This window comes from Bactrocera latifrons, unplaced genomic scaffold, assembly GCF_001853355.1.
Source record: "Bactrocera latifrons isolate USDA-ARS-PBARC rearing strain unplaced genomic scaffold, ASM185335v1 scaffold_107, whole genome shotgun sequence".
Lineage (NCBI taxonomy): Eukaryota > Metazoa > Arthropoda > Insecta > Diptera > Tephritidae > Bactrocera > Bactrocera latifrons.
In genome coordinates this window covers 174,248-198,977 of record NW_017534486.1, presented here as the reverse complement: position 1 = coordinate 198,977, position 24,730 = coordinate 174,248, and the positions used below count along the sequence as shown (strand labels likewise).

At 35.5% G+C, this 24,730-nt stretch overlaps 1 protein-coding gene across 2 annotated transcripts in view; it reads left to right on the top strand.

The window, feature by feature from the left end:
- The first annotated feature begins 5,149 nt into the window (after nucleotides 1–5,149).
- Nucleotides 5,150–24,730, top strand: part of LOC108970422 (mitochondrial sodium/hydrogen exchanger 9B2) — a 70,512-nt gene continuing 50,931 nt past the window's right edge. The window contains exons 1-2 of one of the 2 annotated variants that reach the window (XM_018935786.1): nucleotides 5,150–5,718; nucleotides 8,299–8,556. In XM_018935786.1, coding sequence (XP_018791331.1) covers nucleotides 8,322–8,556 — 235 coding nt within the window. In that variant the 5' untranslated portion in view covers nucleotides 5,150–5,718; nucleotides 8,299–8,321. The remainder of the gene's footprint in view (nucleotides 5,719–8,298; nucleotides 8,557–24,730) is intronic. The other variant, XM_018935777.1, reaches the window with a different exon arrangement.

Sequence of the window (24,730 nt, the reverse complement as noted above, 5' to 3'; positions counted from 1 at the left end):
TTCTTGCTAGGATCTTATCAGGATCTTCTTCTCAATGCAATTCAATAACTTTGGTATTGTTTTTACGTGTACATTTATTGACAAGAGAGCAGCGCTCAAGGATAACGGGAGAAAGGGAGAATCGAAAACGACTTATATATTCATAATTAGCGGTTACTTTTTTTGCTGGTGGATTGGGCTGAGCTTTCTCTACTTGTGTTTTCGTGATCTGAAAAATGAAGAGTCCTACATGTTTATGGCATTAATTCTTGATTACAAGAAAAGTATTTTCGTCGCAGAAATACGCACAAGACTTCCATCATCCAAAGCTAAACGAACTCTGAAATATTTATAAGATATTTTGGGATCTCTAGTTAGGTTAGGTTAGTCTGGTAAGCTAACCTGCCACGCATATACCAGTTCTATGAGTAATTATCGCTTTTAGGATAATAGAGTTTAACACAAATTTTAACAGGTTTTGTGACTTCACTAAGGATTCTTTTGCCAGTAGTACACCCCTACCTGACGCTGTGTAGTGAGTTTATGTGATTTTGGACCCTCAGAAGATTGTAGGATGAAGAAATCATCTTTACAAAAAAAAAAAAAAAAAACAAAAAAAAAAAAAAATTTTAACATTCTCACAGCAAGCTCTTGAAACCCTCTCCAGTGAAAAAAGTGAAAAAAGTTTATAACTATCACATCGAATAGTTAATCTAAGTTAGTCTAATGAACTGCGGTTAATAGTTAAATAATTGCGAAGGGGTATTAGGTTGTGCTCGGCTACCAAGAGCTTGATCTTGACGTACGTTTGATGCTGACGGTTTAAGTTATTTGGTTAATACTATTAATTTGTAGTCCCTGACCAATAGTGATAACAGAGGAGGGTACGGCTTAATAGATTTGAAGCAGTCTGTGAATACTAGCGACGCGGGGAACAGCGACGCGAAACAAACATCCATAACCTCTAACGCTCTGTCTCGAGTGATCAAATATCCATGAGCGGAAGGTAACGCGATGAGCAACGCTACAACATAAAACGTTAGACAAAAACTCTGAAATCAGTTCAGCAGTGAAAAGCCTGCAATCACAGCACAGTACAGAGGACAAAAACCCAGGAATCAAGCAATGAATTAGTACTACGATGTTCGTAAACGATTTGGAAACGTTGAGCTTAAGCTGACGGCTGTGCCATACTGTTAACTTAGTACGGATAGTGGACATCTTGCAGAATGGCTGTCAGCGTAATGTCACAGACGTCTCTCTCTCTCATGAAAAGCATGAAAGGGCGCCATTACGTTGGCGGCTTAGATTCACTACTGGCTTTGGGCAACGAATTCTTATAAGGTTTTTTATCAACACCCTAAAAAGTAATTTTTTCGACAAATAACTTCTTATGCTGACACTTTTTACTAAGGCACCTCGAACAGTTTTATTTTAAGTATAGGATTCTAAACATATCTCTTTCTGCATATGTGTCAGAAGAACTACTGTTAATGCCTGAAAAAGAACTGGAATGCACGAAAAAATATAAATATAATACAAAGCAATTATTTGCAAAACACATAAACACACACATGGACACAAAGCACCTCTATATTTGCACGTTAAATGTGTTTTAATATTATCAATAAATAAATTTGCGTCACCACTTGAAAAGAGTTTTTATTTTCCAAATTAAATGCAATAATGTTGCAACTTTAAAAAAATTGCGTATTTCAATCAGCAACGGTAATATTCTTTTAATAAACCAGTGTCGCATGTACACTGCCAGCGAAAAAACTGTGTACTCATTGTAAAAAAGTGCAATTTACATAATTTTAAAAATGACATCGCTTGCAGATTTTCCACGAAGCAAAAAAAAAAACAAAAATATCTCCATTATAATGCTGCACGCTTGTGAGCCGCGGTCCGCGTAACGTTTGGCGGCTTATAAAATGTTTATGGCATACTTTTTTTGTATAAATTTTTAATATTTCTTATTTTTAAGCGGCAGCTTGCATGGCCAAAAATATTTATATGTCGACATATTTTACTCTATGCGACTACGGGTTTTTCAATTAACAGTGATTATATGGAAAGCATATTGGAAAAAATGGCGTTCCGCTCGCTGCACTGAGCAACATTTTTCGCATTTCCTTTTTGTAATCAATATTTTGCTTGATCAGCAAAATGTTGCTGTGCATGTGTAGGTGTATGCGTGCCATGGTGGCGGCTGTGACAGCGGCGTATAGTAACTGCTATGTGGAGCTTTATTTGCTTTTGTGTGGAGTGTTGTGTGTGTGCGTCCATTATTCGCCGCGTTTGTGGTGTTGCGGGTGCGAGAATTAATAGACAGCGGTTTTTAAATTTTCATATCCCAAAAGTATGAGTGAGCGTTTTCACAAAAACAAAAAAATACGGGATATGTATTATTATTAAGACAAGCTGAGTGCTCGCAAATTGAAATGAAATAAATAACAACACTCTTAAATTGAATAATTTTAATTTTGTTGTTCTCCTTGCATTAGTAGGCAATAATGTATTTCAATGGGTTTGTATTTTAGTTCATATTTAGGATTAGAGCATGTTTTACATTTAAGTCGCATAACAGTCTAATGAACGGCAAATGTGGTTTTGATAAAATACATACATTAAATGTGAATGCAATTATAATACGCCTAAAAGTATGCAATGAAATTTTAGTTTGCGTTAAGTTGTCGAATCGAATGATTTGAGCGTTTCTCACCCAGTTGAGCTTTTTTCAATGAAGTTGAGTGGTTTGGGACTGATTTAGCGAGTATATAACATATGTAGATAGGTGTTTAATAGTGTTACTGACATTAAGGTGACCAGATTTTGCACAGTGCCGTTTAAGTCAATTACGGCTGTATTCGATTCGCTATTTCTCTCCTCGCTTCTGCTTGCTTGTAAAAAAATTACTTGTTCTAGAGTTGAAGAGAGTGTGAGTATGCCTCACTAAAGTGATCTTCAGTGTCACCAAGTGTTGTTTAGCATAGTTTAACTAAGTTTTACTATTGTTAATTGCTCTAATAATAAACGAAAAAACAAATTTCTTATTTTAATTAAATCAGTTATTTAACAATTGGCCCCGGCCTGACGCATGGATGGTGCTACTGGGATTATTTACTTAATATTTAGTTTGTTTTTAAGTGAAGCAACTTTTGTTATTATGAAAAATGGTTACAAACTAAATTCATATGCTAATAAAATATTGATTTTTGAGGGAAAATCTTTAGATTAATCAACATTACCTGGGAAATCAAGCCTTAAAAATGGTTTGCTAAATTTGAACGAGGCGAGATTAGAACCGAGAACCGAGAACCATGAACGCAGTGAATGCCCTACGAAAACATCAAAAAAGTACACAAAATAATATCGAAAGTTTATAAAGTAAAAATATGCGATATAGCAGGAACTCTGTTCATTCACTCATGTTATCATACACGAATAATTGGTTAAAGTATATGCCCCGCGAACTCATTTTTGAAACAGCGACGTGTTGATGATTCCGAGCAGTGCTTGGAGATATTCAAGCAAAGTAACCCCGAGGTTTTGAGTCGATGTGTAACAATCGATGAAACATGACTCCATCATTTCACTCTGAACTTTTATTAACAGTCAGCCGTGTGAACTGTACCCAATGAGCCCACTCCAAAGCGTGGAAAAAAACAGAATAGTCAGCAGATAAGGCTATAAAGTCTATATTTTATTGACTAGGAAAGGAAAGACCTTTACTGAACTGTTTCAAAACCAAATGTCAAAAATCAGTGAAAACGATATTTCCATCCACGAAGTTTGCTTCATATTGCTTTTGTATCCATACATTCATTCTCCATATCTGGCCCCCAACCATTGTTTCCCGTACGCAGATCTCAACAGCTTTAGTCGAATGAAGAGAAACATGTGTTTTACTATGGTTTACCGGGTCCTGTTGTTATGCGTATAGTGGCTGTGAACGTTCAGTCTCTCTTTTCAGCATAAATTTGGATTTAAATCATTATAGCAATGTATAGCGACAAAAATTGATTTTCTTCTATTTTTTCCGGAACTACCTTGAACAATCATCTTCACTTATTACACACGCTTCCATAAACAATGAACGATAGCGGGTTAAGCAATCAAAGAGCAACTGAGGAGCTCTGAGAGTTTTGGACTTAAACGAAAACTATTATTGTGTGAAATTTCTGTTTTTTTTTTTCTTTAATTCAAATTTACTTTCACTAAAAAAGGACGTGACGTTTGCTGAAACCCTCCTTGAAAACACAAGGTGAGATTTAAAAACATTTAGCTTGGTCCTCACATTTTTGAACACCAGCGACATCTTTTTGCGCAAAGATGTTCTACACTTTGTTTTCGCTCGTTAGTTCAACTCTCTTACTAATTTGGACCAAATAACTTTTGCTCTTTGGCTGTGGCTGTCGTATTTGATGTAAAATATATAAACTGGTCAGAGAATAGTTTTAAGAACTTAACTAATTTCTTTAATTTCGAAATATATTAATAAAAAAAACCAGTAGTGGTCCCATATGCTTCAGAAACGAAGTACTTTCTAATATTTAGTGTAATTGCTTTCTTACCAAATCTGGTCACCCCAATTTAGTCTAGGAGAAACCACTCTCGAGAACTTCTACATCTTACTACTTATATAGAAATGTGTATATACTCCAGTGGGCAACAAATTCTCTGTTTATTTACTTTAGGTGCAGTCGCATGTTAATAGGAATATGCAATTGGCTATTAATTAGTCAAACCGTGAGGGGCGTAAGTGCCTCTAAGACGAGTTAGTATAGCAGGTTTATATAAAAGCATATTCAGTGAAAACATTGTGAAAGGGTAATGCTATAGACTAGATTTTCTATAAGAAGAAGAGTGGAATAACAAGATATAAATATATGAATATATCGAACAAAAATTATATATAGAATGAGAAGAGACACAGTAAGAGTTGGCAGTGAAATTTGGCCTTTTTCTAAAATTATTATTAATGTTATTATTATTACAAATTAAAGTAATAAGTATTAGCTGTCTCTTATACACATCTAGAAATGTATAAGAGACAGGAGAAGAGACACAGTAAGAGTTGGCAGTGAAATTTGGCCTTTTTCTAAAATTATTATTAATGTTATTATTATTACAAATTAAAGTAATAAGTATTAGAACAGTTTGATTTTTATTCAGATTCTCAAATTTTCGAAATTATCCATTACTGGCTTCTCTGATTTTGTGCTCAAGCAACGCGTTGAATGCACTATGCTGCCGCCGTTTCTGTTCGAAAAGTAATCCGCACTGCGCTCATCCACTCTGGCGCGCTCTTTATGAAGGAATATACATTAATTGCTACTTTTTTTTTTTTTTTTTTTGTTTAATGGTTTTTTGTTTTGAGTCACATTTTATTGATTAAAAAGCGCAAGCAACGCAAGCACACTCATATGATTTCCACCAGTGAGCAAACCCGCGTCGACACACTCACAAATGTACATATATGTATATACATAAATAAATATTTATTTTAATGTAAGCGAACGCTTGCTTATAACAGCAGAGTAGACAAAATTTTTGCGTTGTGATTTTCTTTAAGAAAACGTTTTATTTTTCCATTCGAGTGCCGACAGCGATAACGCGGCGAACGGATTATACACAGTTATTACACATTGCTTTTGTGGTAGTTAAAGTGCAATTTTGTATGTTGAAATTTTTACAAAAATCAAAATTCTATATACCCGACTAAAGTGCGCTGAGGTGTGTATTTACAAATATCTTAGTCCAATTAACCACTAAATGTCGATAACACAACGTGCTTCTGGTGTTTTCTCTTATTTATATCTATTATCACAATTTTTGTGCTCAAATTGTTTGCTTGCGCGCCTCTCCACTCTGACTGCTCGCCATGAAGTGATCGGCTGTTTAACGCGTGTGACGTTTACTGCAGCACTCAGAGTTGAGTGAGTGACATTTGACGTGTTGACACTGGCCAACTCAGCGCTTTCGCTAATGCAGAATGCGCGTCGTCTGTTGCAATTCTAACTAAACTAACTTTATTTTACTAACTAGTTTATCAATAGTTGGAGCAATAAATATTAACATTAATTTATTATTCTTTATAAGATTTTGATTAGAATTGCTTACTTTTTCACTTTCACTTCGTAATAAAAAAGGAAGTTTGCTTAATTGAAGATTTAGATAATTATTTGCTCAAGAAAATTTGTGAGATATTGTTGTTGTCTTAGAGATATCAGCATTTTTATGAATTAACTGAATATATTTCGGTTAATATTTTGATGAATATTTTTTTTAATGTTCTGCGTATGAAATGTGTCAATGCTAAAATCGTACAAACCTGCATCTTTTGCCTAAATGACGTCAAATAAAAATCGCAAAAGACATGCTTGACAATGCAGCTGAAGTCCTTACGGGTCCTTACGAGACCTGGATTTATGGCATCGAAACCGTGCAACAATTTAGCGAATCGGACACTTAAAAAATGAGCCGAAAGATAATAACATAAAATTGTATTAAAATACTTGGAAAAGTAGCTTCTTTTTACACAGTTTAGTTGAATTTATTAATATGTTATAATACCCAAACTCCCTCTTATCACTCTAAAGAAATAATTCCAATACTAACCCTTAACAGCTAATGTTAGGTTACTCGTAACTTACTTCCAGACACATGATTGAAATGTGGACTAAAATTACTCCAAAATAATTGAGTAGAATTTTTTCAACACAAAACGTTTTTAGGATAATTCATAATAACGTCATATTACAAAGGGGCGGATTTACAGGAGAAGACGCACAGTGAGCTTTTTCGAAGGTTGTGGGGAGAGTCTTCCGTCGGCAGATCTCAATCATCTTATGCTTCGGAACGCTAGATTACTTTAGTGACTTTCAAGCAGAAGTGACAGCCATCAGGGTAGAAGCAGATGTACTTCTTCAAAGTGCGGCTTCTTTTAAGGAGGTATACATCCACTATGAAAGCAGAGCTGCCATACAGGCCTGGAACTCGCTGACTCCGAACTATATCGCAATATCGTATCGACGATGGGCACATCAATCGCACAGAATGTCAGAGTATAGCTATCCGGTCAGACGCTGTCGACCTAGAAATATTTAATATATGCTTTCCCTAACCTCTCAGTTACATGCTCTATGCAATAGACTACCCGAATATAGGTGAGCTACTTTGTGGTGAAACCGTTTGGTTCTAGGCGTCTTTAACCCGCATCACAGAATTTCGAATTCTTGATTGTTAAATGATGACGAAGTCCTCTCAAGAATAGCTCCCCTTACGCCATAATAATCCTTGTGATCCGATAATTCTCCTTGCCTAACACATTTGACTTAGCAAATCTTACATATTCGAGATAAATATGATGATTGCAGGATACTGACGTCGTTCAATGAAATCGATTAGATGTGCTCAAACGTAAATGGCTATCTCTTCGACTTTTCACGCTTCTTCGCTGCAAGGAGCTTAACACTCTCCCGCATAAAATCCACAGCGAGCATATTCACAAACTGGACGAAGGAATGGCATAGACAAAACCTTAATATTGTAATCGATGTCGTTTAAATTACGACTGTCATTATTTCTATGATTTTAGGTGTGATCCTATACAACCTATGGTCCGTCATTTATCATACGACGACTATTATTGACAAAGCGCAAAACTGCAAAAAAATCATTAAGGTGGCAGCGCTTTCCTTAACTACGTCGATGACATTAGAGAGTATGTCTACTAGACTTTGAACGCAACAAAATTTAGACATACACTCACCGCCATTCACAGTGAAACCATTAACATCTTCACCGATTTCCTCGCAGTGAATGGGGTGCTTAGTGTTAAAACACCAGTCATTGAGGACCCTATTTTTCCAGAATCGACTTCGGCATTTAGTATACCCCTACACATCTGATACCCCTCTCCCTATGGTCCAAATCTGTGAAAAAGCACATTTACTGGGCCCGTTGGAGGACCTCGATGACTTCTTCTCTGAACCTTACTACCCAAACTTGGACTGGATAACTCTTACAAATACAACATTCATGATACAATTGGTCGGCCTCAAATTGAATAAAATTTACCTTTTCATTTGAAATTAAAAAGGTTTCCCTTTTTAAAAAAATAAAAATATAAAAAAGGAGAAATACAGTTATGTTCATATATTAGAATAGTTGAATGATCTTCATGATTTCTTCCGATTTCTACGAAACTTCAAAACATTTGCTGGAGAATATGTCACAATGGCTTAATATTTTCGCTTACTGACGTCTGGTATGCAACAGGTGGAGACTAATTAGAATAATCAATATTTTCAGAAATAGTCTATATCTGCAAATAAATGGAACCAAAACCATCAAGAGATAAGTCGGAAGCTATTCCCTTATTGGCGCAAAGGGATCAACTAGCTGGTGAACCGGTAAAAAGTATTATAATATTGCCACAACAGTGGGGAGGAGAAAGAGCGGAAGTTAAAGGAGATGATGATGAGGTGATTAGACTATTCAAACAATTTCAAGAAGTGGATCAATACTTACAGAGTAAAGAATCGGATGTGGATACTGCTTTAAATAGTGGTAAGTTCCTTTATTATTATTACTTATAATTATAATAAAAATATTTAAAGGGTAAATGAATTTTTTAAAATCTGTTTAAATTCGGAGGAGTCAGTTTGTTCAAACACTTTTGCGTATTCGTTTTCACAATTAGAGAGATAACATTATTAATGAGTATTATTGACTTTGCGATATTTGCTAACCTCACTAATTAAAGTGAGAAATCAAACCGGTAAAGAGCATATACTTTAGATAATTATATTTGCCTGCTTTAGGTGATAGTTATGGAACTACTTTCAATTTTTATTTGACAAATTGTATCTTTTACTCGCCGTAAAAAGTTTAAAAAATTTTGTCAGTTTTGTGTTCTGCGATGAGAAAATTACTGTCTACCATCTACTATTTCGAATTATTATTATTATTATGATCAAAATAAATGGAACCTTACATATGTGTAACAAAATTTTGTTATATCTTAGAAATCACAAATGGAATTTAGACCAGATGCTTTTAACACTACTTATAAGTTGGTTCAAATTTGTATCAAAAATATTTTTCCTTCGACCTGACAAATATGTATATCTGAGAAGACGAAATGTCTGTGAAATGTCATAATATCGGTATAAAAAACCTGTTAGGTGTTAGCTACTAAATTGAGACAAGGCCAATAATGAAAAGCTTTGAATCGAACATGTAACTGGTATAAATTAAAATTGGTATAAAATAAAATAGCCCACAAAGTTGGTTATCAAACTGAGATTCGCAACTACTGAAAGGCTTAAAATAAACACGTCATTGGTATAAATCAAAATTGGTATAAAATTGACTAACGGTAGAACAACATATTAAAATATGAGTAAATTAATTTAAAGAGAACTATTATTATTACTACGAGTCTAAGAACTAATTGGTATAAATCAAAACTGGTATAAATTTAAATATCCCTTAAGAGTGTACATCAAACTGAGTTTCATAAGTAATGAAAAGCTTGAATCAAAAAGTGACACATACAAATCAAAACTGGTATAAAATTAAATGCATGTCGAACAAAACATTGAAAGAAGTGTAAATTTGTTAAAAAAGATTATTCAAATTTATATTTAACATATTTATATTAGATTGTCAAAAAAGTCTTGCGGTATTTTCGCTGGTTGGCGGTGAGAGTAGTTCCAATTTTATTCGTCGCATCGGGTCATGATATACCTTTTTGAAAGCTCATTTCACGCGCTAACACGTGTTTGATTGATTGTTGTTTCTTTTAAGTCGTTCGTGAGTCATAGCGTCGCAAACATGGAGCAAAATAAATAGAAAATACGCCATATTTTACAGTACTGCTACGATAAAGGCAAAAATGCATCTCAAGCCGCCAATAAAATTCGTGCAGTTTATGGACCCGATACAGTTTTCATTTCCACCGCACAACGATGGTTTTGAACGTTTTCGTTCTGGTGTAGAGGTGGTCGAAGATGTGTCACGCTACGGAATGCCTGTCGTCGAAAATTGCGATAAAATCGCTGAATTGGTCGAAAGAGACCGGCACAGTAGCAGTCGTAGCATCGTTCAAGAGCTAGGCATGAGTCATCAAAAAAAATTTTATGAACAATTGAAAATTCAATAAAAAAATACCGCAAGACTTTTTTGACAACCTAATATTTTATGTACGTGTTTTTAATACTTGTACCGATCAGTACTCTCTAACTTCTGTGATACAATATACTACATAAATTAATATTTAACGGCAAATTCCGCACTATCCTCTTAGTTGCAGCCAACAATACCAAACGTAAGGAAACGAATAATATGCTGTTGATAACAAAACAGTCTATCTCAATCAAATCTATACAATAAAAAGCGTGAAAACCAGCATTCAACACATTTTATGTGATACAAACTGACGAAAACGGAATTTATATGCTTGGATGTGTGTGTGTAAATAAATATGTTAAATATATGAAAAGAAGAGTAGAGCAAGAATGAAATGTGGGAAAAAATCCGGAATTCGCTGAGCTTTCTTCGCATGTAATATGTCTCGTCTAAACAAAAACATAGTCGGCTTTTAGGCGCTTGTTGACTGTGAGTGGCGGCAAATTTGCGGCTATGTTCGTGTATGTGTTTGCGTGTGCACCATAAAACTCAAGTGTAAATTGTGACATGCATGAATTGACTGCGGAAGCATGAAGGCACAAATCAACACACACATATTCCAGCGTATGTGTTTGCGTTTGAGTAAATAGTCTTATGCCAACAAAATTGCTTGCAAACATTTGCAGCTAAGACCGCAACTGCTTACTCTATGACTTGCATTTCCGCCCGATTGTTCTGGTGGTCGCCATGGCGGCAGCCTCAACGGCGGAGCCACAGACAATACACGCATTCACACACACGTACAAGTAGTATTTGCACTTCGCTCTTATTGTTGTTGTTTTTTATTTTTTTTATTTTTTAGTACAGCAAAAGCTAGTTTCCACGTTTCAACACCGCCTGCTGTCTGCAGCGTTTCGTAGTAGGATAAGCGGAATCCTTGCCAAACAAATCTGCATCGCTGACAACATGCTTACCGTTCAGCGCACTCACACCTAAGCACACAAACACACTCTTCCACTATCGTGTACAATGCCTTGCTTGGGTTGGACTGGCTTTGCTTGCTGTATGCAGAGTTTGGAGCTTTGGCTTTAGCTGCAGCTTCGGCTTATGCAATCCTACATGCCAGTTTATCTCCAGGAATTTAACACGCTCTGACTGTGCAGCAGCTCCGCTATGTGCTTGGTTCTTGTCTCCCTGCATATTTGAGGGGCTGAGACTTGTGCCTTAACACCGACATAATTATTACTGAGCACTGTTGAGCGCAAGGTGGGTGCGCGGCATTAGGCGCTGTCAGTTTTGGCAGCAACACCAAAGGGCTAAGACAGCCTCAGCCGGCTGCAAGGTAGAGTTGTGCGCTCAGACCGTAACACATTGGTAGTATAAAGAGAATTTCACAACTGATGGGAAAAGGTTTTGTGGATGTGCAGTTTCAGACAATACATTCATAAGCATTATATGTTTATATGTTTTGCCACCTAAAGAGAGCTGTGAAGTTCAGCTGTAGATTTTAAACAATAAAGCGTCTTATTAAATACATACATATTTTTCTAGATTGCCTTACTATAGATTAGGTTAGCTTAAAATTTTGGCTCTAACAGGGATCTCATAGCTTATAACCGACCCTCATATATCGACGAAGCGCTTTGGCGGCCAATATCAGTTTCGGCCCTTGTCCCTTGGTATGTCGAACGATGACTGCCTAGATATTTCAACCTCAATCTTGCGGAAGTGGGACATTAGGGAAGAAAGTGCCTTGAAGTTTCCATCTCATCTTCTTCCATACAGCTTTGATAGTTTTCGTCTGACGGAGTTTTTAGTCCTACACCAAGAATGCCTATTGGGAAACATCCATTATGAACTGTGATTGCGGCAGGATGAAGTAGTTCAGTAGATCTTCTACGTTCTAGGCCAGAATGATATCGAAATTGCGCAAATTCATCAACCTGACAATCAATTCAGATGTGAGCGGGGCAGTGTTATTTCCAACAATTCTGCTATGACCAGGCGTCCAAACGAGGAAGATAAGGCAGTAAAGAAGTTGATGCTATATTTAGTGAGCTTAGGAGCAATTTGTGAGCTCAATGCTAGTTACTTCCATACAAACACTTATTATAGTTTGATGCTATATATTAATTATCTTTTATGTGTAATATTACTTTTCAAACTACTTCTTAGTTTGGTAATGGTATATCCTTTTTATCGTCGTATATATTCGGTTTTATCCTATTTGTCGATTATTAATTAATTACTGCTTTATCAGTTGGATTATTGAGTCCACATCCAAAGGAGGAGTATCTACTTTTTCTACCTGTTTCTTGATATAGCTATATTGCTAATGAATTGGTCTTCTTTCTGGGGATCTACATCTAGGTGTTCTGGATAGCACAAAGAACTAGCGAGATCCTGCGTTACTTTTGGTGCACGGATCAGAATAACCTATCCATATGTTATCAGGTTATTTTGTAAGTTTCTATCGTTTGTCTTGAAACTATTATTTTCACTGAAAATTGCAAAGACATTGAGGTAAAATAACCACACAAAGCCCGTTCTGAATAATCAACTATCTTAAACAAAATGTAGCCCTTATTGATGTGTGGAAACGTTTGAACGATTATGCCGGATAATTTCGATTCTTTGATAGAATTGATTATATATTTATGACCTCATTCATTTTGCTAATCTCTGTGTATTCGAAATTTCTGCGGCAGTTTTTTTCACTTCCGCAAGTTTTTTCCAAGTGTGGAAATAGGTGCATTGACCGATATCCAGATATTTCGTGACTGATTTGTTATACGGTGTTGGTAGTTTCCTTCATAACTCATAGGAATCTTCACCATATTATAATAGCTAGAGTAAACCTTAAACGGTTTATGTACTATGTCGTAGCTTCAACCGATATTTCTCTGCTGTTCCGGGTCGTTCTTATTCAAAACGTAATATAATTCTACTTAACTACAACTTACACAAAAAAATCTTGAGTGCCCACTTTTTGTACGTCAGCAGTTGAACAGTAACTGATAAAAAGCACAGTTAACCAAAAGTTATTGTAATTTCAACACCAAAAATGCATAATGAGTTGCATACATTTTCTACAGGTTTTCATATCACAATTTCTTGTACTGTATGATGAGAGAGATGCGTTGAGGTATTTCCCATCATTGCATTTGCATAAGAAACGTTTTGGCATGTGATTTCAACATAGATGTGTTTGTAAGCATCAGTGCAATATAAATTGTAGTTTTGAGCGTAAGTTTTTACAATGTAAGTGAAAATTATTATGCATAATATTCTGATAGCACTCGCTGCTGTTATTTAACTGATATCCAATGATGAAAATTACAAAAATAACCACTGGATGCTTAAAAATAAAATGATATGAAATCGAGTTGAAAAAGATCTGACATTATCGATCATACCAATGCTTATGCAAAGCTCTTTTACGAATGTTTTACCTAAGCTTTCATCACATTTATTTTAGCAAATTTATCATTTAATAATGAAAAATACAGCGAGCCGAATGATAGTTAAAAGCCTTACAGCTCATTCTAATTTCTTGCAAGAAAAAGGTTGAAGAGAATCATCGAATTTACAAGTATTTCTAGTGATATTAAGTTGTTTAAAATGGATTTCCATATTGGTAACGTCAACTGTTCCAAATGCCTGGAAAATCGTTTCTGTCGAATATAAATACGTATATGAGTTTAACAGTTCTAAGATGTTGGCAGTAGGTCACAACGTGTATGATTTTTAATGTTAATAAAAATAAAACAAAAAAACAAAAAAACAAAAANAAAAAAAAAAAAAAAAAAAAAAAAAAAAAAAAAAAAAAAAAAAAAAAAAAAAAAAAAAAAAAAAAAAAAAAAAAAAAAAAAAAAAAAAGAAATCTTTGCATTCTCAAAATTGAAGCCAGCCATATAAAGGCCCCAAGCGTCCATGTAATTGGAGAAGAAAACATATCTTTCTAATATGGCGAACTTCCATTTTCATTGGACTGAAATTAAGGTTCTCTCTTCTAATCGCTTACAAACTTTCATTCCACTAACACAGTGTACGCAATACCGCACAGCTGCACTTGATACCACCACTTACTTAAGTCCTTGCATTTGCTAATCCTGTAAAAGAGCTCGCTCGCTCATCTTAATTCAACCCTAACTCGCTGGCCAGAGGAATGTAATGCACTGAAATGTTGCATTAAAGCGCAGAAGTGGAAAACCCAAAGGCAAAGTTGAGTGGCAAAGTGGGATTGTTGTACTGTGGCAATGTGGCCGGGCACTTGGAGCGCTACAACTGTGCCTCTGCGTGTTGTGGTCTGCTCAGCAATGCTGAAAGCTTCGCAGATAATCAACATCACATCGCATCGCATTGCATTACATCATCTTGTTTTCGAACTCAATTTCACTTGTCCAACAAATGTGTTTCATATTTGCCAATATGGTGTTGCTGTTGCTTTTTTTGTTGTAAAAAATGTGTATATACCTATATATGAGGTTCTGTGTGTGCATGTGGAAGTGCATATGAATAATCTGTGCGCACTCGCTCGTATTTTAACGTTTGTCCAGTGCAATTCCCTAGCTCAGTCGTCAGTGTAATCCTTTTCGGGCAGCCAGAAGCGGGTCGAATGAATGAATTTCTTTCCAAAGCCAGTTAATTATCAAGCGTAGCTCATCAAGTGCCTTTTACGCACCCCCCTCACAATGCCCACACATACAAACATGAAAAGAGTTACAAGTATATTCATTGGCGTCCAGTTTGGGCGCTGTGTAAATGTGAGGTTATATGTAATTGAGTACTGAAGCGGTTTTAATGCTGAATTGCCTCCGAATGCATGAAGTACTGAGAATATACGGGAATGTAATCAACCTAAATGACAGCCAAACAAGTGAACTGAGTGCTTGAAAAGCAGCGCAGACAAATGAACCAACAGTTAAGCATTGATTGACGTACATACATACATATGTGTCTGCGAAAGAGCTTTAGTCTGTTTGGTTGTGAATTCCAGTATGGTTTTCCTTATTTTGGTCTGTGGCGTATGTGGCTTTGGTAAGACGACTGCACTATTTGCTCTTAATATTGGCGGAGTTGTATTTAGGTTTCCCAAATAAGTTCCAACTACTACGTTTTGGCACATTTACAGCTACAAAAAACACATACGACGCTGTCCGAATCGAGACATTCATCTGCAAATGTATATTAAAAGCCAGCTAGTTTACGAAATTAGTCCCCTTGCTTCAATTAAGATTAAGTTACTTTAGATTGAGAGACTTCCAGACTGAGGTTGTCCGAAGGATTGAGGTTATAACCTCAAAAAGAGTATTTTGATTCGAAACTCAATCTTCGGCGATGTTGCGGAGACTGAGTGTTGTGCTAAATTAATTATTTTTTATAACATTAGTCAGAAAAACAAAATAAAAGAAACCATTATTGAACTGAACGGTACACATTAGCTAAGACAAAAACCAAATCCCAATGCGCAGCACCGATAGAGAGGTCCGTAAACCACGATCTTTGTTACCTGAAGCTTATGCTAATTAATACGGTTTGCCAAGATTTTTCTCTCAAACGAAAGCAAATAAGACTTCAATAATTATAAAGATGTTTGCTTTTAGCGTCCGCACCGAAACTATGACCCCCTAACAGGTGATTTTTTTCGGAGCACAAAAGAGTACTAAAAAGTCTTTAGCCGATTTTTATGGGTCCGTTTGATTGGCTATAAGCTATGGCGGCCGATCTGAACAAGATATTCGGAGAAAGTAGCGATGTCAGATTTTGTGAAAACAAGGACTTGATTTGATCTGTTAGTTGTATATTACCTTTATGGTATTGTTGTCAAATCTGAACAATTCCTTAGGAGATTACAGCGTTGCCTTTCATTATAATATTTGCTAAATTTCGTGAAGCTACCATTTCCATTAACTCAGCTTTACGTACAAAGACTTTAGTTTGATTGTTCACCTTGTATGGCTAAAGTTGACTTATAGTATATCGTCTGTTCCGATAAATGAACAGTTTCTTGGTAAGGAAAGAAGGTGCACAAATTCCACAACGATATCCAAAAGACTGAAAGGTGAATTCACGTATATGCAGATGGATAGACGTATATGGATAAGTCGACTCATTTTGTCGTTTATATAAATACTTGTATACACTTTATAAGATATTCGACGTTTCCATTTCTGTGTTACAAACATTATAGCAAACTTAGTTAAGGGTATAAAAATAATTATATATTAAAGCCGAACCATTTTTTGGTAGAAATCCTTTAGAAAAAATTGAGTTGTCTTCTCCTATTAAAGTGATCAAAAATCTCGGATATAACAATATGTGCATTGTGTTAGAAAAAATCGTTTGGATTCAACTTTATAACATAGTCATCATTGGGACGTGTGATTGCCCACATATTTAGAGCCGGATCCATTGGGGGGTTTGGGGGTGGCCAACAGCCTAAGAGTCATATATATCCGACGATTCATACTCTTCTTTACGTACTTTGAACTTTGCTAGTCACAAATGCTAGGGCTGAACGACCATTTACTTCTTTGTGCCGAATCAAGACTTGACTTATTAAAAACGATGCTTCAGAAAAGATTGAACGGCTTAGCAGTCCTCAACATAAACAACGACATTGCTGTGGAACCAGAAGAAGTGTTAGAAAAATTTAGAAAAATCTATAAACACAATATAAAATAAATGTTGAAATATCAAAACTAAAAGTTACACATTTCTCAAATCAAGTAAAAAATTGTTTTTTCCCCTGAAATTTTACTCTGGATCCGTCGCTCCCTAAAATCATTCATTCATTCGATAATTTTCAGACTCAGATAAGCCTGATGAAACTTAGAAGACTACAATAGTGGGTTTCACCTAATAAGGATATTGAGCTGGACTGTTGCTTGAAACAAAATCATAAATAATTTATAAAAAACCATTATCAACATGGTTTAAACTCCGTGTACTAAAATGTTATCTTGCCTTCACTCTTGAAACATAAATCAAAGAAGTCTTAAGCCTTCTAAGCCAATCCACTAAACCTTAAAAGTGATTTGAATCGAAATGTTTCCTAATATATCTATCTTGACTCTAAAGAACCCGCGTTTTATGTGGAGTCAAACATTTATTTCAGAGCGCAAGGAGACGGCTGGATGAATGAGTCTTTCATTAATGCAAACTGACAACAAAATAAGATGATTCGTTTTATAAATATACGGTTGGTAAACTAATGATAAGATTGTTAAACAGATAGGCAGATGTACTAAAAGTTGACACACCAGCGCTCCAATTGATAGCCAAGATAAAGGCACATGTATAGGACTTCGTTGTTTTTGACTATGCCGTGGTTTCTTCACTTTGAATATTTGCTCGATGCTTTAACATATATCCTTGGAACTTAGTACTCTGCAAAACAATTGTCCTTAAACTGACTTAAGTGGTGAATGGGTGTATTTTTATTAGACATATGCTTTTCAAGAAAAAATAAAAGTCATATAACTTAATGTTATGTCCAGGAATTAATTTTGTTTTTTTTTTTAAATATAAATGTTGGTCTAATATTTTAAGAATTACTCCACGCAAGGGATGCTTGCGGCGGCTTGAGTGAATTTCAGCCGAGAGGTCCAATTTCCGACTTCCAAGATATATATTATCTCGGGCTTATCTGCGAAAACAACTAATTTCTCATAAGACCACAAAAAGAGTCCAGCAACAATAGCGTGTTTCATGCGCATTCTATGGCATCTCTGGGTATGAGATTATGTTAGAGTTATGGATTTCGAATGATCGATTTTGGTGTACGATTATGTCGACCATTATTTTGATACTAAATCTGACCGATTTGCAAACGTTTGTCCGAAGTAAGTCAGTTGCTTATTATAACCAAACGGAGTATAAACCAAGTAACAGCTACCCAAAAGACCAACTTCGAAGCAAATATTGTCCCATTGAAGGCCACCGGTTTAAAAAAATTAATATTTCAAACAGAAATTTTCGGACCCTTAAACTATAACTGTTGCTGAACAAAACTTACGTTACGCATAGATTCAATACCTTCACTCCATAACATTTAGAATCCTTTCGCAACTTATTCAAAATACAATAAAACTATGATGTAACGAACGAAGAACTCCATAAAAATAAACTAAAATACACTGACACAAAATTCGAACAAATAAAGGTAAACAAAATCCTAAAAATAGAGTGGAACTCAAATAAAATATAAGCAACAAAAGTAAGCAAAAGGCACAAGAAGAATAATAAAGCACACAAATAAAAATCAGCATAAGTAAGAGTAAGTGGAACGTCCTTATATTAATTTTCCTCTCAGTCAGTCAGTCAGAGTGTACCGCAAATGCTAAAGAGAAGGTCGCTTAACATACCGTGGTTGCCATTTTTTATACACTACTCAAAGCCGCCTGCCTCCACCCACTTCAAAAGCCAAATGTCGACAATATGTTGCATGCTGTTGGCAACGCCGCTGCCGGGCATTTATTTGTGTGTCTTTCATTCAACGGATTTTCACATTCCCTACCTTCTCTCGTCTGCATAACGGCACGCTGTGGCTGCCTGTGTAAATAGTAATACAAATCATAGAAATCAAATATAAACATGACACAACAGAAAATTCTATTCGAGCAAAGTTGAATGCGTTGAAATGTGGGGAAAAAAGCGGAACCACAAAGAGGTGGAAGTGGGGAAAAGTGTGTGAAGAGGCAACATTTTGATTAAAGCAGAATAATGTTGGGCGATGCTTTAGGTGCTCCTTTTACCTTCGTCCGTTAATGAGTTCGGCGAATTGTCACAAAGAAGACAAGCATTTATGGTTGGGTGCTACGAAAGGGAGCGGGAGGAAGGGGGAGGGATATAAGAAAATATTTGTATGTGTCTCTGAGCGTAATGTAAATATTTACTTTTGTTACGAATTGGCAAAAAATCTGCAGTTAAGCAACAACAGTGATTTTTTCTAACCGCACTTTCTCTCGGAAAAACAATTTTATAGAGAATAAAGCGTAAGGAACGTAGCAATATTTAAACAGAACTGACTGGTTGCTGGAGTACTTCAAGCGCATAGTTTCTGTAGGATACTTAAGGGTTTTTAAGGGTTTATTAGAGTTTATAGACTACATAGCCTTTTCATTGTAGCAAAGCTTTATCTTAATTCGAAGTTATTACTAGCTGCTATCGCAACGGATTCCTCTATGTTGAAAGTTCGCTGATATACATAATTACGCGAACGTGGTGTAAATGGCGTTGGCTAGTGTTCTTATCTTCACATAAGTAAAATGATGGCGAAGAACTCATAGATACAGGCTGTCAGGATACAGATCTTGTGAGAAATGGAAGGAAAATTATTCCCTTTATATAGTCAACTATTGGGAGCAGTGCTCTGTTACTACAGCGATTTTGCTCTGATACAACATCAATAATACATATACTGGTAACTTCAAATCCTAGAGGCAGTATAATGCAGAAATAGTTAGATCACTAACCGATTCCATAAAATTTCACAGGAAATAATCAAAACGATTAGAATCTATCTATGCTGAGCAGCTCAATAAGAAAACAGCTATATCGAACCAACGAACTCAGGAATAAAACATTTTATACACGTTTTTTTCCAGAATTTTTTCACCATAGGCTTTATATATGTCGGCGAATTGTTGAAAACATCTAGATTAAGTTTTATTTAGGATTAAACAGCATTAACAGAGAGTTCTTATTAAAACTATTATTCCTATCAACTTTGCTCGGTTGTAAACGTTTTAGTAGGAGAATTTTGTGGTGAATATAGACGCGTGGAGGATTTTCTAGAATCTCATTTTAATGGTTCATAAAACTTTCCATAGAACTGCTTTCGTTATTTTGGATTAGTTTGTAGAAATACTCGAACACATTACTTGGCTTCAGCTTCGTCGGACTACCGATATCATTCCTTTTAACTTTGCTCAATTTTCGGAGGTTTTTTTGGTGCTGGAAATTCCACTAAGCACATAAGGTAGAAGTCAATATCAGTAACTGTGACCTGCTCCAAACATACTAAACCCTTTACTCCGTTATTTGTAGCTTTGTGGAAAGGAGCTAGCTCCTTACCTTATATTAGCTCCCTACCTACACTGTTTCTTTGTTGTCCGGCTCTTCTCAGCACTTGCAGTATCAGAGCATGGATAGGAACATGGTATTTCATACTTGTTCCGTTTGCAGCATATTAGGCACTAAACTATAAGGTGTCATTAATAATGTCACTTCCATCTCCAGATCCTGCCCCTCTCTTTCCCTGCAGGTTACTTTTCCTTCTGTAATAGCACCAGTCGTTTTATTTTCCATATCTTGGGGAGCAGTCCTTCTCGTAGCTATCATATAAATAGTTTCATAAATGGTTTTGAGTTATACTCTTTAAAAAAATGAAATGGTACTTCAAAATTGCCGATTCAGCAGCTTGCAGCATTTCAATATTATTTTGTGCTGCATCTGTGACCTCTGCTTTTTCGAAAGAAAACTTCCACCTTCTTGGCTTTGCTCGGAGAATTGCGTTCTTACTATATTTTTAAGCAACGAGGAACAGGTCAGTGCTTGTCCCTTGCCTCTCCTATGTTTTTTTTTCAGTTCTTGAGCTACCTATCTGAAATTATAAACGGTTTTTTCTCTTTAAAAAGCTCTTCATATCTCAGGATTGCCAATATCGGACGACTATAGCTCGTATAGCTGCCATATACACTGATGAGACTTAATTAAGTTATTGTATGGAAACTTCTTTATTTGTGAAGGGTATTTTTTTATAGCTTCGATGCAGCTAAAGTTATCTCGGTTCTATGTAAAATAATTCAATATAAGTAGAGTTTAGATCTATTAATCGACGTTTAGATCTTGAATTCATATATTGTTGCTCGCCTCTTTAAGTTTTATACCGCATTAAACGGCAATTAAATGCGTATCTTCTATACCACTCCAATCAAGCGCAAATTTTCCAGCTGATGTGCCATCTAACTAAATCGCTTGCACCTATCCTACTCCTAAGAAACAGGAAGAATAAATATATGTATATGTCTGAATATAACATTGCTTGGCGAGGATCAGACAGCGGTGGCGTATGAGCGACATAATTGCTAAGGTGTACACACCAACACAGTTTTAATCTATATTCCAAGTGCCTACGCAGCTGGAAAGTAGGTGAGCTGCTCTCCAGCTATTTATTTGGTTCGAAACTCGCCAGCGTAAGTGCATAATTTACACGCTGTTATTTTGTGTGCGAGGTGCGCCTGCAGTCGCTCCACTAAACTACCCCTTTTCCCACACAAAGCAAACACACCAATTGTATACACACATGATTGCCTTCGCGCATGTGTTGGTGGCATGCAGCGGTAAGTGGTTGTACTTCCACTTGCATTTGCGGCGGCAGCCCAGAATCGGTATTCGGCTTAAGTAGCGCTTTTATTTAAATGCATTTAATTAGCGGGCTCAAAACTGCATGGAAACGCTGTTGTGGCATTCTTTTATTTACACATACATACATATACACCTACCACACTTCTTTTCAGCTGGCTTGTGCTCTTTTTTCTTTTGCTGTTACGGAAGTATGCAGCGGCAAGTATTTATACCGCAGTTATTTGTTTGTTAGGTTGTTATGACTCTGTGTTTATGGTATTTAATTAATTTCTAATTGTATTAATTTTATCGAGTAATGGTATGCTAATCTAAAACATACCACAGCTCTGGCAGCGCAAGCGAACGGAAGGTGGAACGAGTGGAGGGAGTTTGTATAAAAAATGCTTGCATACTTCAGTTATTATTTTTTAATTATTTGTGACCTTAAAATGCTTGGCAGCAAATTTTTCACAGGGAGGAGGTGAGTTGTGGCCGTTCTAGTGAAATTTCCTAGGGAATGATAACATTCTAATACTCTAGCATTTTTATCAAGTTCTTATAACTAAATGTGGAAAATAACTATTCGCTGGATTTTAAGTGGGTTACATTGTTTCATAAAATAATTCGTCGTAAATTTTTTATTTTAAATATTGTAGGAATATATCGTCACCGAAAATGAAAAATAACGTAACATCACTTTTCATAAATTTACAAGCGAAAAAAACCATATAGTGAAAACAATTGATATTGCAACGAAATTCGAGTTTTGGTTATAAAGTGGTTATATATTGGTTACTCAGCCGAAAGCCTTTGATGCTAGCGCTGCGTACTTTAGTTTATTTAATAATTTGTTTATTATGTAAGCTTTAATAAAATAAAAAAAAAAAATATTGGTTACATATTGGTTATATATTGGTTATAAATTGGGTATATCTGACAGCGACAGCTGGAATTTTAGTATAGTATATAATATGGTGGAATCATAAGCAATAAACAAAACTAGATTTTTTTTTATTATACGTTGGTTTGCATTTAAAGTGGTTAGGGGTAGTCAGAGGCACGAAAAAATGTGAATTTTCAGTATTTTTTTCTATTAAATCGTGTTATTTTTCAAAAGTAATAGTAAATAATATGGTGGAAACATAAGAAATAAAAAAACTCGATTTTGATTTTTTTTGATTATACGTTTTTTTTTGCATTTTAAGGGGTTAGGGGTAGTCAGAGGCGCGAAAAAATGTGAATTTTCAGTATTTTTTGTTTTAATTAAATCGTGTTATTTTTCAAAAGTAGTAATATGAGATCACGAAAATTTCAAAAAAAAAAATGTTATTTCCAATGTTATAGTTGTTTGTGTTGACCCAGTTCCAAAAAAGGTACTTGCGGTGACAACCATCAGTTTCAGGAAATTTATCTAAACTCAATCGGGCAAAAAAAAAAAAAAAAAAAAAAAAAAAAAAAAAAAAAAAAAAAAAAAAAAAAAAAAAAAAAAAAAAGTTTTATAAAAAGATGAACTCGGGCCTGATTGAATAATTTTTTTTTTTTCAAAATTAACAAAATGGCGGCCTCAGAAAATTTTTATCTAATTATCGGGTTAAAGGGGAATTTTTCAGAGAATATTTTTAAGATATTACACTTAACGAAAATGCTGACTACCCCTAACCCCTTAAGTGACGATGTGAACTTCTTTTGAATAAAGTTTTCGACCCAACAACAACAATAAATACTTCAGTTCGACTGCATGAAGCTTTACTAACCTTCACTGTTGAAGTTCTTATAGATCTTGCTTTATCTTGAATTACATTTTGAAAACCTAGATTGGTTGCAGTTTATTTGGCAGCTATATAGCTATTCGGTTGCACAAGCACTTGTTCCACCTTACTGCAGCCGTGCATGTGCGTGTATTTACGTGTCTGTAGTTCCCTGCTCATTTAGAAGATTTCATGCCAATTTGCACATTAAACCGTTGAATACGTTCCACATACAACACTGCACGCTTTTTGGTGCCTTCAAGAGTTTCCAGGTGCTTAAGAAATGCTATTGAGAACACCACACGGTGGTCTTTTTTGCCAGATTTACACATACAAAGAACAGCACTTGGCGAGTGTGTCGAAGTGTGATGCGGAAAAATTAGCAAATCAAGTATAAATGACCTCACACACATACGTGTATATGCCACTTTTCACTTGTCGGGTAATTAAATGCAGCTATTTGTTCATTACCTCAATACTTGAAATTACACGCATGAGAGCATACATAACTCGCTCATGTGCTCCAATTAAGTTGAATCGCTTTTTCCACTGAGCAGTTATAAAATTATCTACAGGTCACTTGGCAGGGACAAATTCCAAAAAATATAATGGAATTCGACCATTTTGGGGCGCGATTACAAAAGCGCACGAAAAGTGCTCAAAGTGATATTGCATTGGGGGTAATAAGACGATAAGTTGAAAATAGTTGTGTATAATTCTCTTTAAAGCAAATTTATGTGTGATTTCAGATTTTATCTCTGTTTGTTTTGTTATAAACTGAAATTAAAAACCAAAATCATAGAAATGCATTGGGGGTCCTAAAGCAACGACTGGCGCGCTGTTGTAAACTCGGCTATAACCGGGTAAGCGCAGTCTACGCCAATAAAGAAGAAGACTTAACGGATAATCTGGTTTGGAAATATAAAAAAGTCGATTTTTTTATTTCAAAATTCAACATATTTTTGTAGACAGAAAATATTTTGTCTTGTCAGTACTCTGGTGTTTTATCATTACATTTGAAGGTGAAGATAAACATGTTTGAGAACAAAGGGACAATCGCTTCAACTCGAGCAATCCTCTGAGCATCTCTCTGCGACTAAGTTGATCAAACTCTGAACTTTGGCAAAAACGCTTCGAATCGAAGACAGGAGCTTTAGACTATGGTGGATATTGGATTTTTAAGATCGTTATAAAAATTGTTGTAGTTTCAATGAGTGTCGGGTCCAAATGTCGATCAAATATCAATAATTTTTCAGACTATTTTAATATTAATGAATTACGCATCGTAATTGCGATTGTCCTCAACTTCGAGAGAGTTTTCTTCAATCTTACAAATGCGCTATTTTATTGCAATATTCATAAATCCTGTGCTCCCGCTGGGTATCTGAGAATGGCACTGTTAGAAATCTCTTATTTTATGGCTTTCATTGCAAGTTTATTTTTCCGCCGATTTTATAATTTTTTGACTGACACAAAACTTCGCCAAAAATTATTGTGCAAACTTTTGGGTA